Here is an 18711-nt window from a genome sequence, read left to right as displayed (position 1 = left end):
CCCGAAAAAATTCATGACGTCATCTACAATTTTTGCCAAAAAAGTTTAACTCAAAATGTGCAAAATATGATGAGTTTTAACATAAGCAACTGTGGCCTGTGGTTTAGTGGAGGTGGAGTGTGCAGTGCAATTAGAAGTTCCGGTAACAGATCCCGGCACTTCCAACTTTTTTCGCCCATCAAATCAAGAACAGCACTTCCGATTTTCGCAACAATAATGTTATAATATTTATTTATTTGTTATTGTGTGTTCGTGAATAAGCACCATAAATAGCAAATGTTGAAATTTTTTTTTGTGATCGGAAGAATATCTCTTAATCATTTTATATATTGTCAATACATGATTAACTTCGACTGTTAATGTTTATACATCGAGAGAAGCAGAGAAAAAGTACATATGCATTTGCTTCAGTTACGCCACTGACCGTGTCATTTCTTTATCGCACGTTGAGACATAGTTTATATAAACAAACTCCCAGCCATAGCAAAAAGCGGAAGTTGGTAACGACGAGGGGCGCGGGGGGAATCACTTGTTTGGGTGGCGAGACGAAACAGTTGCGATTGCGAAATGCGAAGCCAATTCGAAAAAAAGGTAAGTTGAAAAGATTGTGCTAAACAAAAGCAAAGAATGATGGAGTGACGTCCAACGTGTTCTGAGAGCGAGGGAAGTACTGTCTAAACCCTTTAGACCAATTTTTTTGTTTTAATATATGTAGTCTTCTTTTCGCAACAAGAAACTTAAAATATGTTTCAAATGGTATTTTTAGGGAAATATGAATTTTGCAATTATGCTCCGCCCCTGTGTCTAACAACGAATGAAAATTGTATCACAATTCAAATCGGGGCGGGTGGGTGGGGTTTTAGTATTTTACTTCCCGAGCGTAAGCAAAGGAAGTATTGTAATCGAGTCCGTCGGCCGACTCTCTACTTTTACGTTTTCTCGATCTTTCATGACCCCTAGAAGACGAAGAAATAGGTCTCCCATTTCCGTCTGTCTGTCCGTCCGTCTGTCCGTCCGTCTGTCCGTCCGTCTGTCCGTCCGTCTGTCCGTCCGTCTGTCCGTCCGTCTGTCCGTCCGTCTGTCCGTCCGTCTGTCCGTCTGTTGTCCCGGATTTTTATTAGACAGATAATCTCCGAAAGTACTCGACCGATTGTTGTGAAATTTTGTACTTATATTAAGAATATCATGTAGATGGTAAAACGCTAACCAAAATTTGTCTAATCATCCCCACCACTAATGCGATGACGTCACTTCAAAATTGTACATAGTAAATGGGTTTTCAATTGTATAAAATAACATAGTCCTACACATGTAGTTTACAACTCTGAATCGACTTTTCACCCGAAACGTCCAGATTTTTGGAAAAAAAATCAAAATTATAAAACAACATTTTGAAATTTAATTTTTAATCTGCTAACCAGAATGCTTTGAAATGTTGCAGATGTTTTAAGGCTATAAAGAGCATCATAAATCTTTAGTCAAAAAATATTTGCTTATCCCCTCCAAAAACTTGATGACGTCAGCTCGAAAGTTTGCCGAATAAATCATATCTAAAATGTACAAAATATGATGAGCCTGTACTTGTCATTTATCACTCCATTCATATTTTTTGGATTTGCATATACAGAGTGACTCAAAAAAATTAATGAATGCGCAAATATATTTTATTGATTTAATCAGGAACTACAAAACGGAATGCTCTGACATCTTGCAGATGTTTTAAGGTTATAAAGAGCATAATAAATGTTTAGTCAAAATATATTTGCTTATCCCCTCCAAAAACTTGATGACGTCAGCTCGAAAGTTTGCCGATTAAATCATATCTAAAATGTACAAAATATGATGAGCCTGTACTTGTCATTTATCACTCCATTCATATTTTTTGGATTTGCATATACAGAGTGACTCAAAAAAATTAATGAATGCGTAAATATATTTTATTGATTTAATCAGGAACTACAAAACGGAATGCTCTGACATCTTGCAGATGTTTTAAGGTTATAAAGAGCATAATAAATGTTTAGTCAAAATATATTTGCTTATCCCCTCCAAAAACTTGATGACGTCAGCTCGAAAATTTGCCGAATAAATCATATCTAAAATGCACAAAATATGATCAGTCTGTACTTGTGATCTATCACTCCATTCATATTTTTTGGATTTGCATATACAGGGTGATTCAAGAAAATAAATGAAAGCGTAAATTTATTTTACTGATTTACTCAGGAACTACAAAACCGAATGCTTCGAAATCTTGAAGATATTTTAAAATTATCATAAGCATGGTAAATTTTTGATCAAAATGTATTTGGTCGTCCCCCCTAAAAAAATTATGACGTCACCCCAAAATTTTGCTGAAAAAATGCCATCTTCAATGTGTAAAGTATGATGAGTCCATACTTGTGATTTATCACTGCATTAAAATTTTTAATATTTGCTTATACAGGGTGTCTGAAAAAAATTAATGACGGAGTGAATTGATTTTGCAAAACTGAATACTTAGAAATCTTGACGTTTTGAAGTTATTGTAAGCGTGGTAACTGTTTAATCAAAATGTATCTCTTTATCAACCCCAAAAAAAATTCATTACGTCTTCTCACAATTTTGCTGAATAAAGTATATGATCTGACTATACTTTTAAAATTTTTAATATTTGCTTATACAGGGTGTCTGAAAAAAATTAATGACGGAGTGAATTGATTTTGCAAAACTGAATACTTAGAAATCTTGACGTTTTGAAGTTATTGTAAGCATGGTAACTGTTTAATCAAAATGTATCTCTTCATCAACCCCAAAAAAAATTCATTACGTCCTCTCAGAATTTTGCTGAATAAAGTATATGATCTGACTATACTTGTAAAATTTTTGATATTTGCTTATACGGGTGTCTGAAAAAAAATAATGACGGAGTGAATTGATTTTGCAAAACTGAATACTTAGAAATCTTGACGTTTTGAAGTTATTGTAAGCATGGTAACTGTTTAATCAAAATGTATCTCTTTATCAACCCCAAAAAAAATTCATTACGTCTTCTCACAATTTTACTGAATAAAGTATATGATCTGACTACACTTGTAACTAATCATTGCATTCAAATTTTTTAACTTGCTTATACAGGGTGACTCAAAAAAAGAAATGAATCAGTCACTTTATTTTAGTGAATAAATCAAGAATTGCTAAACTGAATATTTTGAAATCTTGCAGATGGTTAAAATTGATTGTGAGCATGGTAAATTGTTAATGAAAATATATCTGTTTATTCCCCCGAAAAAATTCATGACGTCATCTACAATTTTTGCCAAAAAAGTTTAACTCAAAATGTGCAAAATATGATGAGTTTTAACATAAGCAACTGTGGCCTGTGGTTTAGTGGAGGTGGAGTGTGCAGTGCAATTAGAAGTTCCGGTAACAGATCCCGGCACTTCCAACTTTTTTCGCCCATCAAATCAAGAACAGCACTTCCGATTTTCGCAACAATAATGTTATAATATTTATTTATTTGTTATTGTGTGTTCGTGAATAAGCACCATAAATAGCAAATGTTGAAATTTTTTTTTGTGATCGGAAGAATATCTCTTAATCATTTTATATATTGTCAATACATGATTAACTTCGACTGTTTATACATCGAGAGAAGCAGAGAAAAAGTACATACGCATTTGCTTCAGCCACTGACCGTGTCATTTCTTTATCGCACGTTGAGACATAGTTTATATAAACAAACTCCCAGCCATAGCAAAAAGCGGAAGTTGGAAACGACGAGCGGCGCGGGGTTTGGGTGGCGAGACGAAACAGTTGCGATTGCGAAATGCGAAGCCAATTCGAAAAAAACTGTTGAAGAGTGAATGTCATTGAGGATATATATCTCCAAATTTTAAAAATTGGACCAAGTTACAATAATTGTTGCCTGGTAAGTGCAGATATTTTGGATTTGCATATACGGGGTGATTCAAGAAAATAAATGAAAGCGTAAATTTATTTTACTGATTTACTCAGGAACTACAAAACCGAATGCTTCGAAATCTTGAAGATATTTTAAAATTATCATAAGCATGGTAAATTTTTGATCAAAACGTATTTGGTCGTCCCCCCTAAAAAATTTATGACGTCACCACAAAATTTTGCTGAATAAATCCTATCTAAAATGTACAAAATATGGTGAGTCTCTTCTTGTAATTTGTCATTCCATTCAAATTTTTTCGATTTGCATAAACAGGGTGAGTCAAAAAAATTAATGAATGCGTAAATTTATTTTATTGATTTAATCAGGAACTACAAAACCGAATGCTTTGAAATCTTGCAGATGTTTTAAGGTTATAAAGAGCATAATAAATTTTTAGTCAAAATATATTTGGTTATCTTCTACAAAAAACTCGGTTGAAACATAAGGGTAGCATGCTTATTTACATTGACTTTAACATTACAGACCTGCATTTGTTTTATGCGTTCACTTGGTTCCGCGAATGTGAAATAGACATGTTTATAATCAACCAATTGTGAATTTCACCGTCAAGAATTAAAATAAAACCCAATGTTTTATATAATAAGCGGAAGTCGAAGCAATAAAACCGATGGTCGTTTTGTTTACAGTTTCTCTGTTTGACTCTCACGTATGCTGTTACGCCTGTCATCTTAAATTAAGAATGTTTATACATACACGATTTTCAGCTGCCTGGGATACGTATACGTGAGTAAATTGTTTCGTTTTTTTATTGATTATTACAAATCAATATTCAAAACGACCCAATTCATTTTCCCGAAAATTTGAGAATATAATAATTTTATTCTTAGTATTACACTACATCTATCCCAAACTGATATACGTGTCCTCCAAAAATGTTGATGACGTCATCGCAATTTTTTTTTAACTTCCCACTACAAAAATGTAATGAGAAAAAACACAATAGGCATGCAGTCGTCAAGTTTCCGACAGCGAGGGAAGTACTGTCTAAACTCTTTAGACCAATTTTTTTCTTAATGCATATAGTTTTCTTTGAAAAACTAAGAACGTGTCTCACATGGTGATTTCTTGTAAAAAAATAAAGATTTTGCTATTAAGCTCCGCCCATCGGCTCACGCATTTAAGCCCTTTCTTCTTAATATATTATCTTTGCCATTTCAATTGAAACACCACCTGTTGATTTCGCTTAAAATTTAGCAATTTGTAACAGCTTTCAGTTGATTGGAAACGGCTTTTAATTCGAAAATTGTCTGAATATCAACGTTGCCAAATTTACAATTAACAGGTAATGTTTCAATAGAAATGGCAAAGACTATACATAGTTTTTTTTTTTTTGGCGACAAGAGACTGAAAACATAGTGAATTTTATCCCCCACAAAAATTTTCAACAACTGAAGTCAGAAATGGGAATTAAGCTAAAAAGGCGATTTCAGCTATATATGATAATTTTCATTTTCCACCAAATTTTTCACAGTTCTGAAAATTTCAGCATTTTGACTATATCAAACTATCTTACTTAAATGGGCTCTCATCTTTCTGAAAATTGGTCTTTTTACTAATTTGAGCGTCCCAAACAACAATCCGGCCTCAAAAAATGTCTCTTCAAGCTTTTGAGTTTTTTCAAAATTTTTGAATGTCAATTATATTGGAAAATGACATACTAGAATTGACAATACAACCACAAGGGCTAAAAAGCTTGAAGGAATCCAACGGTGTAAACTGCAAAACTGTACCTCAAACCAAATTTTTACTTCCCGAGCTTAAGCTAAGGAAGTATTGTAAAGTGTTTTCATGTTCCCTAAAGTACGAAAAAATAAGTCTTCCTTTTCCGTGTGTCTGTGTATCTGTTAGATAATCTCTGAAATTACCATACCGATTGTTTTCAAATTTTGTATGTATCTTAGAAATATCATATAAATGGCAAGGCGCTAGCGAATAATTGTCTAATCATCCCCTCCAATAATGTTATGACGTCAGCTCAACATTTTGCACAAGAAAAGATATTTAAATTTTATAAAATAATGTACAGGGTGAGTTAACTAAAAAGGGACACCTTGAATAACTTTTTTATTTATGAACCTACAGGTATTAACGGAATTTAGTTTATAAATAAAGACGGCCGAGTTCTATTTTTGCATCACTTCATTAACATGAAATAATTGATAGAAAAATTGTCACTTTTTTTTTAATTTATCTAAATTATTTCATTTGTTATACTTATCTGAATACTCCAATCCAATATTTTGTCAAATTTTACGTCAAGTTGTACTAATGAACAGCGTTAGTCAGACAGTTAATTAACTTTTTTTTTTTAAGAAATTACAATAATTTACGAATATTAAACAGCGAAGCTAATAAAACAAATCTAAAAAATAAAAAAGTTAAATGATTTCTAATAAATAAAAAAATAAAAAGGTTATTCGAGTTGTCCCATTTTAGGTGATTCACCCTGTATTTCGTTTGTTGTTATTATAACTTTTATTATTTAGTTCTTATTGTACTTATTGGCTCGGTAAGGGAAGGACTGAGGATGGCAGAAGCCCTGTCACGGGGTGAGTGGAATTGCGGCTCTCCATGCAATTCGCTCTTCGCGAAACAGATTGCGTCAGTCGTTGCAATAGCATCATTGACCGTAAGTGCAATTCTAAGGGGCGTAGCAAGGATTACGTAAGCTCTGCCAGGCGTAATCCGTTGCCGAAAAGGTGCGCAGTCCTTAAATAGCGGTCGCCCCCCCTACCTTCAACCATGGTAGGGGAACAGCCAATGAGCGCGTTAGAGTGGTCCGTTGGAAGCACCTCACTTCGTAGCAGAGTCCGCGGTACCAATACCAAGGCTATTTATGCTACAAGAGGATCATTAGGAACATATGCCTGAAATTTCACAGCAATTGATTCAATAGTTTCGAAACTACTTTTTTATTCCTTACATTTTTTAAATCGTATTTATTGTTTTAAAGAAATTGTGAGCAGGAAGTTTTCTGTATACAGGCGTCCAGATAAAACTTCGCGGCCTAGTATCTTGAGAATGAATAGAGATACTAAAATTCTGTAAACGCTATTGTTTTTAGCTTGAAGGAGGAAGCTTACTTTCGTAAATTGTAAATTACAAATATGTTGTTGTAAACTGCAACGTGTATATGTATTGCTACGAAATAAACATATATGCCTAATATGTTGTATGACTCATCGGCCGTGCGGCGCTGGGTTCGCTAAAGGAAAGCCTGGAAGCGGATGTCGCGACATGCCCAGAAAACCCTCAAAGCGGCGTTCTCGATCCATCGAGAGAAACGTATAGGTTTAAATAGAGGCCACCTTCGAGAATGAGGATTATTATTCAATTAATTCAGTCCAGAGAGTACAGCCAAGTTGCGCCGGAATTATTTTGTACATAATCGCTCTGTAATAAGTCGTGTAAATTTGCTAAGTTTAACTTTTCCTATAGTCTTTTATAAGCAAGCAATAGCATTCCAATTTCCATCTCAGAGCCAATAAAATGAGTAATCAAAGCGGAATAAGGGTGGGTGGACATAGACACTTTTGACTCAGAAGAAAGAAGGGTCAGTCTTTTCTTAACAAATACTAGCCGCTTATGCGTCATTAAGCCTCCTCTTTCATGTTAAAAACAATGGCGTTTTTCAGAATTTCAGTATCTGTATTCGTTCTCAAGATATATGGCCTCGGAGTTTATCCAGGACACTTGGATATCTTGGATATCACAGATTTTGTTATGGTTTTGGAAATTTTATTCTACCCTATAAAATTTTTTGACGATAACAAAACGGACAGTAGTACAATGGTAAGAAATATTTATGGCTCACACCAGTTCACTCGAATTTGTGTGAGAACATTTAGCAGGTAGTTGTACTCATAAAATAATGGCCATTTTCGTTCATGAGTAACGATGGTCCCTGTCCGGACTTGGATTATTCTGCTTTCTAACATCTGGGGATTACCGGCACGCGACAACTTAAGTTGTACTACTGTCCGTCTCGTTATTGCCAATAAAATTTTATAGGGTAGAATGAAATTTCCAAAACTATACCTTCTTTCATACATATAATACACAGTATTTTTATAAGCATGAGAACAATGTAGCACCAATTATAAAGTAACAAGGTTTCTGGACTTGTAGAAAAATTAAATGAAAATTGATAAAAAAATCGATTTTGAAATTTCCAAAATTTTTGATGGTGTTTTAGATTAATTACAAAATATGATTGTGCAAATATAAATTTCGTAACATAATCTGTAGATATTAAGCTAAAAATAAGAATGAAACTCACTTAACAAAATACTTAAATGAAGTCACCAGTTTTTGGAGGGGACGACGTGACAAATTTTGGCTGGCGTTTTACCAGCCTCACACACAATTAAATTAATTAAATAATAAATTTAAAATTATGTAATCGATTGAGTAATCCTAGACATTATTTAAAAATATAAACAATCGGAAAGTTAAAAGGTGCAGTTAATAAATGAAAAATTTTGATTTAAAAAAAAAACTCACAACTTTTATAGCAGCAAAGTAATTATAGTCAAAATTATGTAAGTTTAAATTTAAACACGAAATTTGACAACCGTGCACCGAAATTTCTACGGAGATGAAATACTGATTTAATATTCAAATTATTTATAGATACAATATTCTGCTCATTTGAACTACGTAGGTACATATTTTTTATGAATTAATAAGTTAATTTTAATTTGCGTCGGCTGTTTCGAAAAATATTTATACTTAACTGATGTGTCAAGGTGCACGAATAGAACAAAATCTCACTAACGATAAGAAGTACTGTAAAATTCTTTAAATGCTAACCGTAATTTTAACTTCTTAATAAATAATGAATCACAATATGGAGAATGTATTTGTATATTATATACTGAATTACTAACAGCAATGAATAATTCCAATTTGTAATGCTTGAATATTTGGCATTAATATGTTCCTGGGAAACTGTAGAACTGTTTTGCCAAAGAGTTTTTTTTTTCTGAAATCCCATCCTTGATATCAGTTCATTGCCAGGAGCTTTGAAGTGTAATTAAAATTATAATTCCACCTTTTGTTTGAAGAGTATTCACCTTGGAAAAAGCGATATTTTAAATAGTCGAAGTCAAACAAAAGCTACTTTATTAAATCCTTTGAAAATGCGTTTTTTCTACATCAACCAAACAATCGAGAAAATATACTTTTACGCAAGATAAAAAATCGCGATTGTCGTTCCATTTTTAACTTTTTTAAAAATCAAGGTGATCTATTAAATGACCCCCGACTTGTCGACAAATGAGAAACAAAATAAATGAGCTAGATAATATTCGTTTATATTTACGCATACTTGTATGTCCGTCTCCCAAAAATACGATGTTTGGGTTGGACCAACTAACTCTTACAAAATAACTATTGTTAAAATCGTGATGAATTATCGAAAATTGCAGCCGTCTCCGCTCCACCGCTCATTTATAATCGTGCCCACGCATATTTGCCCAAAATTCTCGTCTAAAAATAATTATTGTAACCTTAACACCGACCGAAGAAACGCTATCAACAAAAAAAAAGAAAAAATATTCAAGCAAAACATCGCAACGCCGCATGACTTGTGCGGAACTTGCTATGTTTTTATCCCAGTGACGTCTATAGACGTTAAATATAACTAAGTTGGATGAGGTTTTCAGGTACCTAGAAAATAAAAGTACTTGCGAAAGAATTTCTTTTGTTTCTTTGTTGTTTATTGGGTGTTGGGTGGTTATTTTAGGATGGTATTGGGAGGTGACGTTTTTATGGACAATTACTTGACAAACAAAGGCACTAAAAATGATGTATTTTTGTTGGCTCCGAGTTCGGGTAATTATAATCAAAATAAATTATTATTCGCGAGAAATTCGTAACAACACTTAAATGATACTGTGTGGTTGTGGTGTCATGAAGCTACTAGAATAGAGATGGCGCTGCACGTGCATTCTCTGTGTCTATACATTGATTAAATACATATGTATTTAATCAATGGTCTATAGCTCGCTTATTTACATAAACTGACGTTTCATTATTTCAAATTTTGGTAAGCCTTTGTACATTTGCTTTCTACCCTAGAACACATTATGAAAATAATTTAATTGTTGTGTTCTAAGTTACATATTTTTAAATTATAGTTTTTCTAATAGGAGATGATCTAGCACACTTGAGTCTTTTTGGTAGATCTACTAATTTTGTTTTTAGAAATTTGGGACGACCTAGACATACTTTAGAATATTGTGATTATTGAAATTAATTTTAATTAGACGAATTTTATGAATGATTTTAAAACTTAGAATGGGACTGGAAAGTGATTACACTGGGGAAGAAGAGATGATTTAGAGATGTAATGAGTTTGAAACTGGAGAGAGAAAGGAATAAACAGGAAAAGTTGGCAAACAATTGCGGAAGTTATGGCCCAACATGGCCTGTAATGAGTATACATAGTGATCTTATGAACACGTTCTACTTTTCCTAATGGGGATGCCCGAAATTAGTTGCACGTAATTAGACGATTACAAAAATAAATATATAATATTTTAATTAAATTGTTGTTCAACTGATGTCATAACTGGAAGGTAAAAAGTCTTTACGGGTGTAAACAGCAATGATCTAAGTATCATCTGAAACTTCAATATAAGTTTTCTTGTAGAAATTTTATATCATGTAGACCACTTATTAAAGAAAAAATAAATCTGCAGATCATCAGTACACCGCAGCCCCTGACATGTGAGTGACCTCAGTAGGTCATCAATCAACCAAGAAAAAAGTCGAGATCCAAGGTTTGAGCTTTGAGGCACACCGGATGTTGAACGTACTGTTTAGATTCGTAGCTATTATAAAATACAAAGTTCATTCTCCCAGCTAAATAGAGGAGGTTTATTTAAAAGAAGTTTATGATCTACACGATCAAAGAAGCTTGAGACGTCGGTATAGATTATATCTACTTGTCCATTTTTATCCAACTCTTCTAAAACAAATAAGAGAACGATTAGTTGAGAAAAAAGTTTCCGAAATAATATTAATACTAAACTACCTAATTAACTTGAAGTGTTCAGAGATATGACGACGTGGGTGACAATAAATAAACGTTACAATGGATATGTAGTAAATGTCACTAGCATTACAAAACTCGAACTTCATGATAATAAAATTCAACAGGTGATCATTTTTGTGCCAAGTTTTGTAATAATAAAGCACGTATACTTATCACATTTGGTCGACATACGTTCCACAAACGAAAAGTTGGATTGATTGTCCTAATTACCCCAGCTTATCTAAACCCAAGGCCGCTCTATTCTAGAACCATCTATTTTGATCTTCTCGCCACTTTATTATTTAGATTTTCTTGATGGAGTTTATTTCCAGCTTCCCCTTCTCCCGGCGCATCAGCTGGATTTTCCAATATCTCTTATTGCTTTCTCAACTGCATGCATCCGCAAATACCCTCACTCGTCCGCCAGACCTCTTCAGATAACCCAACCCATTCAAAAGGCCGTCATGTTTTCAAGAAAACGCCGCGTCAAGTGGCCGATCTAATTTTAAACCCCGTGTGCGTAAAACAAACTGAATCTGTCAGTTGCGACCAAGTGATCGCCAGTGAATCGCAAAACCACCCAATGCCCATCCGGAGCGATGTTCAGCTTCTTTAGGCGGTCCAAGAAGGACAAAGAGCGCGCGACGCCAGAAATGTGTAAAAATACGAGCGACGCCGTCGCTCCGACGCCGCCGGAACCCGAAATTGTTTCGAATGCAGTGTCCAGTGAAGTGACAGCCGACGAAAAAAACGAACCGAACGACAGCATGTGCGAGAGAGCGTGCCCCAGTGCCCCCATCGGGACCATTTCTTACGCGGCCGTGCTGAAGCAGCCGGAGGCGCGCGGGGGCAGCGTCAAGCCGTGCGGCCACGGCACCACGGGCGTCGCGCCCCGGCCCCCGGTGCGCTACACCAGGAGCAGCACGGGCACGCCCCCCTCGAGCCCCAAGCTGGACCTGAAGAAGGTGGCCCGAAACGCGGAGAGGCAAATCGCCAGCGAGCCTCCGAGTCCCAAGGGGGAGAAGATGGCGAAGCTGCTGAGGCAGAACTCGGGCGAGCAAAAGCAGAAGGAGGCGCTGACTCAGAAAGGGAAGAAGACCGCGAAGAACTTGGAGAGGCAAAGCTCGAAAGAAGAGGCTTCGAGTGACCACCCCTCCGGGTTGAGGCTAGGCGCCGCCGACACGCTGGTGGAGAGCATTTCCAACGCTGCTCCTCTGGTGAATGGAATCGACGACGAAAAGTATGTTTACGTGATTGTGGTTTTAGAGTTTGGAGCGGACTATTTTGAGGGTTTTTGACGTAGAACCTGATTCACGCGCCCACGGGGATCTAAATTTAGAGCGTGTGAAGATAACAGGTTTTTTGCATCCGGATTGCAGTTAGATTTGATGATGGCGTATACGTAAACATGTCATATTACGTCAAAAATGGATAGTAAAACCGTTTATTGGGTTATTTCTGGAAAAGCGGGGTCGAAACGGATTATTTACAAGCTGGGATTTGGCTGACGGGAATGTTGGTGTAAAATCAACAGTGGCTAATTTACATTTCAGCACATTGAATGGGAAGTAAATTTTTGTAAATGATTGCTTTCCGATTTAGTGAATTAAAATAAGCGTGGATGACGCAGTTTTTTATACTTGATACCTTAATTTGTTTACTGGAAACTATGCCAGATTTTGAGACGATTTTCATTCTTTAAAACTTGTTTAAACTCCATAAAACCCTAAATAAACAATACGATTCAATCTGCTACATATACGTTTGATGATCTTTCCCTATTTTTCTTGTATTAAGTTACAACGGTATAAATTTTCAATGCTGAAAATAACTGTAAACTATTTTCAGTGATATTCTCCGTTTCAAAGTAGCGGGTACCCAGTTCCAGTAACTTTCATAAATTTATAAATGATCTGACAGAAAGATTTGTGTCAAACATTAAGTTTAAAGCAAAGTCTTGTAACTTATAAATATCAGCAGATAAAATTTTGTAGACGTCATTGTTTTTAGCTAAAGAGGGAATTGTAACTTAATATCCTATTTTAAGTGGTAATTCAGGAGTTCAACTTATAATTTACTCAATCAAAAATACATATTTTACTTGTTTAAGAATGAAGAAAACAACAGGAATATTGTAGAAAGCAATTGTTAAGACTTTTGTTATTAAAACCTCGGTATTTATAACACTCGTCAATTAAAAACGCAGAATTCGAAAATAATAAAGAAACAACTTTCTAGAAGAGTTCTATCTGACAAAGAATAGTAATAAAATTTTTGATTTCAGTACAAGGTTGAGATTGAAAGTACATGTTAGTTAAACTGAGTATAAGAAGACTTTAGAAGAATTCTACTTTGAGAAGAAACTAGAAAACGAAAGTAATCGACGGTTTTGAAAAAATTTTGGAAGAATTCTATTCAAAAATTAAAAAAGGAAAGAAAACTTTTCTACTGAAATAAGCCATTGAGGTCTAAAAAATGAAGATAACTGTCTAAGGTTGCTGAATAATCTGAAATTTCTTACTAAAACTACAGAATGACAGTAATTGACGATGTTTAAAAAAACAATTTAGAAGAATTCTGTTCGGAAAGAAGAAAGGACAGAAGGAGTTTTACTACAATTTTTACTGCAATAAGCTTAAGAAAGAAAATACTTAATTGACCAAGGTTGCTGAAGGATGTAGAATATTCTATGAAAGGCAAATTACTCTATGAACTGAAATGGTGAAACCTTCATGAAATTCTGGAAAAAAAATCTGTTTGAGGACGATTAAAAATAAAAATATTTAGACTTGAGGATTGAAACCATGAAAAAATGGCGATTAAAGAAACATCTAAGTCTGTGAAAATTTTATTTGAAAAGTTGACTATTTGTAAACATTATCCAGAGACATCGTATGAAACGAAACAAACTCTTGCTATTATCAAGCAGTCAGTAGTTAGAAGAAACAGATAAAAAATGTGGAAAGGATTTTTTAGAAATTTCTGTTTACAACTAGAGAAGAAAAAGTGGTAATGGTGGAAAAAAAAGTGGGAGAAGCACAATTGAAGACCAACAAAAAAAAGATTGTGATTGGATCTAGAAGGAGAGAATGAAGAAAGCAATATAAGTTCATGTCTTGACGGTACAGTCAAGAAAGTTCTGGAGATGATCTACTTTAGCAACAGAAACGTTCTAGAATTTTATTGTCAAGATTTTTGTGACGAAAGTTGTGAAATTCTAAAGTTTTTGGAAATTGTTACAACAGAACCTATATCAAAATCTCTTTATTTATAACACTCGTTAGTTAAGAAAGGCACTGAAGCCGTAGATCAGGAGAATTCGAAAAAATTAAAGAAACAACTTTCTAGAAGAATTCTGTTTTAAGAAGAAAAGAAGTAGAATGTTTACTCTGACTCTACTGAAGCTAGAGGACGAAAGTAATCTACAGCGTTTGAAAAAGTTTTGGAAGAATTCTACTCAAAAATTGAAAAAAGGACAGAAAACTTTTCTACTGTAATAAGAAATTGTGGTCTAAAGAAAATGATAACTACCTAAGGTTGCTGAACAATCTGGAATTTCCTACAAAAGCTACAGAATGACAGTAATCGACGATGTTTGACAATAGTTCTAGAATAATTCTATTCGGATATAAGGAAGGACATAATGAGTTTCCCTGCAATAAGTAAGAAGGGCCTAAGAAAAAAAAATTAACGAATGTTACTGAAGAATGTAGAATATTCTATAAAAGGCAAATTACTCTGCGAACTGGTATGAAATTCTGCAAAAAAAAAAATTCTATTTGAAGACGATCAAAGCTAGAAATATTTAGACTTGAAGATTGGAGCCATGAAAGAATGGCGATTAGAGAAATATCTAAGAAGCCTTTGAAAATTTCATTTGAAAAGCAGACTATTCTAGAAAATTTCGGCATTATATAAAATAAGGGTTACGGGGTTCTAGAACGTTGTCCAGAGAGACCGTATGAAACGAAGCTCTTGCCATTATCAATTAGTCAGTAGTTAGAAGAAACAGATTAAAAATATGGAAAGAATTTTTTAGAAATTTTTGTTTACAAATTGGAAAAGAAAAAGTGGTAATGGTGGAAAAAAAGATTGGAGAATCACAACTGAAGACCAACGAAAAGAAGACTGTGATAAAGTATTGGATCTAGCAGGAGAAAATGAAGAAAGCAATATAAGTTAATGTCTCGACGGCAAATTTCTATAAATGGTTTACTTCAGCAACACAAACATTCTAGGAAGCGATTGTCAAGATTTTTGTGATCAAAGTTGTGAAATTCTGAAGTTTTTGAAAATTGTTAAATAGAACCCACATCAAAATCTCGCTATTCATAACACTCGTCAGTTGAGAAAGACATTGAAGCTGTAGATGAGAAGATCTAGTAGAATTATATTTTAAGAAAAGAAAAAATATAATTATCATGTGATACTACTGAAGCTAGAGAACGAAAGTAATCTACAGCCTTTGGAAAACTTTTGGGAGGCCACTACTCAAAAATTAAAAAAAGAACAGAAGTAAGCAATGGGTTCTAAAAAATGAAGATAACTGTCTAAAGTTGCTGAAGAAACTAGAATAGCTACAGAATGACGACAGTAATCGACGGTATATGAAAACACTTCTAGAAGCATTCTAGAAGACTGGAATCTAAGAAATAAGATAATTGACGAATGTTGCTGATGTTCTATGAAAGGAAAATGACTCTGTGAACCGGAGTGGTGAAATTTTCATCAAATTCTAGAAGAAAAATTCTGTTTGAGAACGAACAAAGACAGAAATTGAAGATTGAAGTCATAAAAGAGTGGTGATTAAAGAAGCATCTAAGAGGTTTTTGAAAAGTCTTCTAGAACATTGTCCAACCAGAGAGATAGTATAAAAGGAAACTCCTACTATCATCAAACTAGTCAGTGGAAGGCCAAATTTTGAAGATATTTTACGAACATAAACATGTTTCTCCATGTCCCTAAAGGTACACAAAAAGCAGAACAAAGCTAATGTTATAATGTCTATATTATTATCTAACCGATTCTTTTTTTATTGAGTGTGTGAACAAGAACTGTGCCAAAATTGGCACAATTTGGTGCAAAGGCCAGAAAAAGTGGTTCCAGAATGAGGACCAGACAAGATGTTGTTTATTTCAATAAGTGAAGTCAGGAAATGAGAAGTAGAAAACTCATGACCAAGAATAAAAAGAAGAATAAAAAGAAGAAGAAGAAGAAGGCAGATTTCAGAACCGGTTGAAAAAACTGTGAAAGAATGTTTTCAAAATAATAATAATCTTCGAACCTACTAGACCTATTATTGTCAAATTTTGTGTGTGTTTTAAGACTAATTACTAAACTAATTACTTCATTTTTTCACTTAAGTATATTAATTATTATCATAAAATAAATCAAGTTTTGCAAATCAAATTCTATATTTTTTTGAAAAAACTGGATTTGTTTTTTTAATTAGATATGAATCCATCAAAATTGTACCAGAGTTCCTACTGTATATAAAATTGTACATTTTCAATCAATTATCATGGTGAATATGAAAAAAACGGATCAATATATTTTTTTGCATGTAGATGACGGGTATTCAGTTGAAAAAGTCATAAGTTGGCGGTGTTTTTTTTTTGATAGAAGGAAACGTAGCTACAAATGCAAATATTTTATTAATGCATACTGTTGCGTATAATTGACATTTGACTGAGTTGTTGATAAGGGTTAATTCTATTATACGAAAAGTAAGGTTAGGTTCTACCGTTTCACACTGTTAGGTATCATCAATTAAGTTTCAGATCTGTTATAGATATACTTTACAATGCTTACAAAAAACAAGGCCAACTTGATGACTTTTTCAATTATATATAACTTTGTGGTTAAAGAGCCAAAAAAAGGTTAAAAATATTATTAAGTAGACAAAGAATACAAGAGGTTCAAAAAAATATAAATGCAGCCTAAAGAAAAAGACAAAATAAATGGTAACTAGAAAACAAATTTGCTTAAAATGACTATTATTAAACTAATTAATCATCTTGTGTAAGTTTCAAATTTACAAACCCAAAATCACAACATTTCCCTCCTTTATTTGTCGTCAATTAACACCACTTCGTTTGTTGTTTTCGTTTTTACAACCTCTACAAAAATAAAAAAGTTCAAATTTAGAACACCTGGTGCTACAAATCGCCAAACTTTTCTCTAAAACATCAAACCTAATCAAAATCAATATCAGACACCTTCTTGTTTATTTACCCAGAACGCCATAAAATCCGAACGCAGATCAAATAATTTATTTTACCCATTACATATAAAACCCAACTTTTCAGGAAGAACCTAATAAATCAAGAGGCAAAATTTCAAAGTCAGTTGAACGATTTATCCAAGCAGCTGTCGATCCGGGATGCAGAAGCCACCAAACTACGCTTCCAGATGGAAGAACTCCAAAGAGACGTCTTCGCGAAGTCCGCCGGAATGGATCGTAAGTTTATTTACCCTTCATTACGCAGAGCAGCTTTTTTGCCGTCGCTTTATCGAATTTATCTCTTGCAGCTGAAATCGCATAGTAAAATTTGACGTAAGTTGTGGCGCATCACGGATCTAATGTTGTTTTTTCAGGACTGGAAGGTGAGCTGCAAGCGGCGCACAAGGAATGCGAGCTTCTGCGCCAAAAAATACGCCACTTAGAAAACGATCTCGAAGATTACAAAAAGAAAAACACAGACTTAACCGCGGAAGTTACAGAAAAATCAGGTAAACATTTACGGTTCGAGTTGTGAAAATAATCAGCGGGATTTGTTACCAGGAAGTCTCACAAATTACGAGAGAGAAACCAGTGCGAAAATCGCGGAACTTGAAGGGGTGATTAAAAATCTCGAAACGAAGATTGAAAGTCTAGAAGCGGAATTGGAGACGCTAAAGCAGGATAAAGTGAAACTGGAAGAACAGCGCACGATGATTTTGGCAGAACGTGACGCGGAGAAGAAAAAAGTTGAAGAGATTTTGGAACAAGCTACAACCCAAAAGCAGGAAATCGAGAAAAAGTGGAAACAAGACTTTGAAAAATTGCGCACTATTAACATTATCAAGGAGCAGCAACTTCTCGATGACTTTGAATGGAAACTGAGAGAAGTCCAACAGACGTGCAAGAAGCGCCTAGAGGATAAAGATCGTACCATAGAAGAACGTCTGCAAGATGCGTACAGAGAAGCGGAAAAGAAAATGAAAGAAGCTGAAAAGATGATGGAGCAAGTGGAAGCTATAAAATCGTACGAAATTGAAATAGAGAAGCTCCGAGGATTGACTGTGGATCAAGAAAGCGCCATCAAAGAGATGATAGAGCAACAAGAGCAGATGAAACAAGCCGAAAGTAACTTAAGGACTGAGACTAAAAGACTAAGAAACTTAATAGAAATGGAGAAAGAGAATCTCCAACACATGCAACTGAAACACCATCAAGAAATTTTGGATAAAGAGAGAACTTTGCAGCAAACTCTTCACCAAAAAAGGACTGAAATCGCCATGTACTGGGAAGAAAGACTGTTAAGAGAATGTGGTCGACTGAAAACGGAACTCGAACAGATTCATAACGAAGAAAAACACTACGCTATGGAGACTGTAAGGAGAAATAAAGACGAAGAGTTCCAAATGGCACAAGCCGACTGGGATAAAAAAATGAAAGAGTGTTTGAAAGAGGTGAAGACCAGTTAAATCGTGTTCCTCATAATAT

The 18711-nt window shown here is 34.4% G+C and overlaps 1 protein-coding gene across 3 annotated transcripts in view; it reads left to right on the top strand.

Annotated features, from left to right (window-relative positions):
• LOC135127093 (uncharacterized protein) overlaps positions 1–18711 on the top strand; it is a 28577-nt gene that overhangs the window by 7967 nt on the left and 1899 nt on the right. Inside the window, exons 1-4 of one of the 3 annotated variants that reach the window (XM_064053417.1) lie at positions 11403–12243; positions 17312–17463; positions 17601–17735; positions 17788–18677. In XM_064053417.1, coding sequence (XP_063909487.1) covers positions 11603–12243; positions 17312–17463; positions 17601–17735; positions 17788–18677 — 1818 coding nt within the window. In that variant the 5' untranslated portion in view covers positions 11403–11602. Of the gene's footprint in view, positions 1–11402; positions 12244–17311; positions 17464–17600; positions 17736–17787; positions 18678–18711 lie in introns of those variants that run through there. The other 2 variants (XM_064053416.1, XM_064053418.1) reach the window with 2 other exon arrangements.

The sequence above is a fragment of the Zophobas morio genome, unplaced genomic scaffold (assembly GCF_036711695.1).
Source record: "Zophobas morio isolate AGI-343-1 ecotype UQ-CSIRO unplaced genomic scaffold, CSIRO_AGI_Zmor_V1 ptg000011l, whole genome shotgun sequence".
NCBI classification, from domain to species: domain Eukaryota; kingdom Metazoa; phylum Arthropoda; class Insecta; order Coleoptera; family Tenebrionidae; genus Zophobas; species Zophobas morio.
This window is presented reverse-complemented; position numbering and strand designations above follow the sequence as displayed.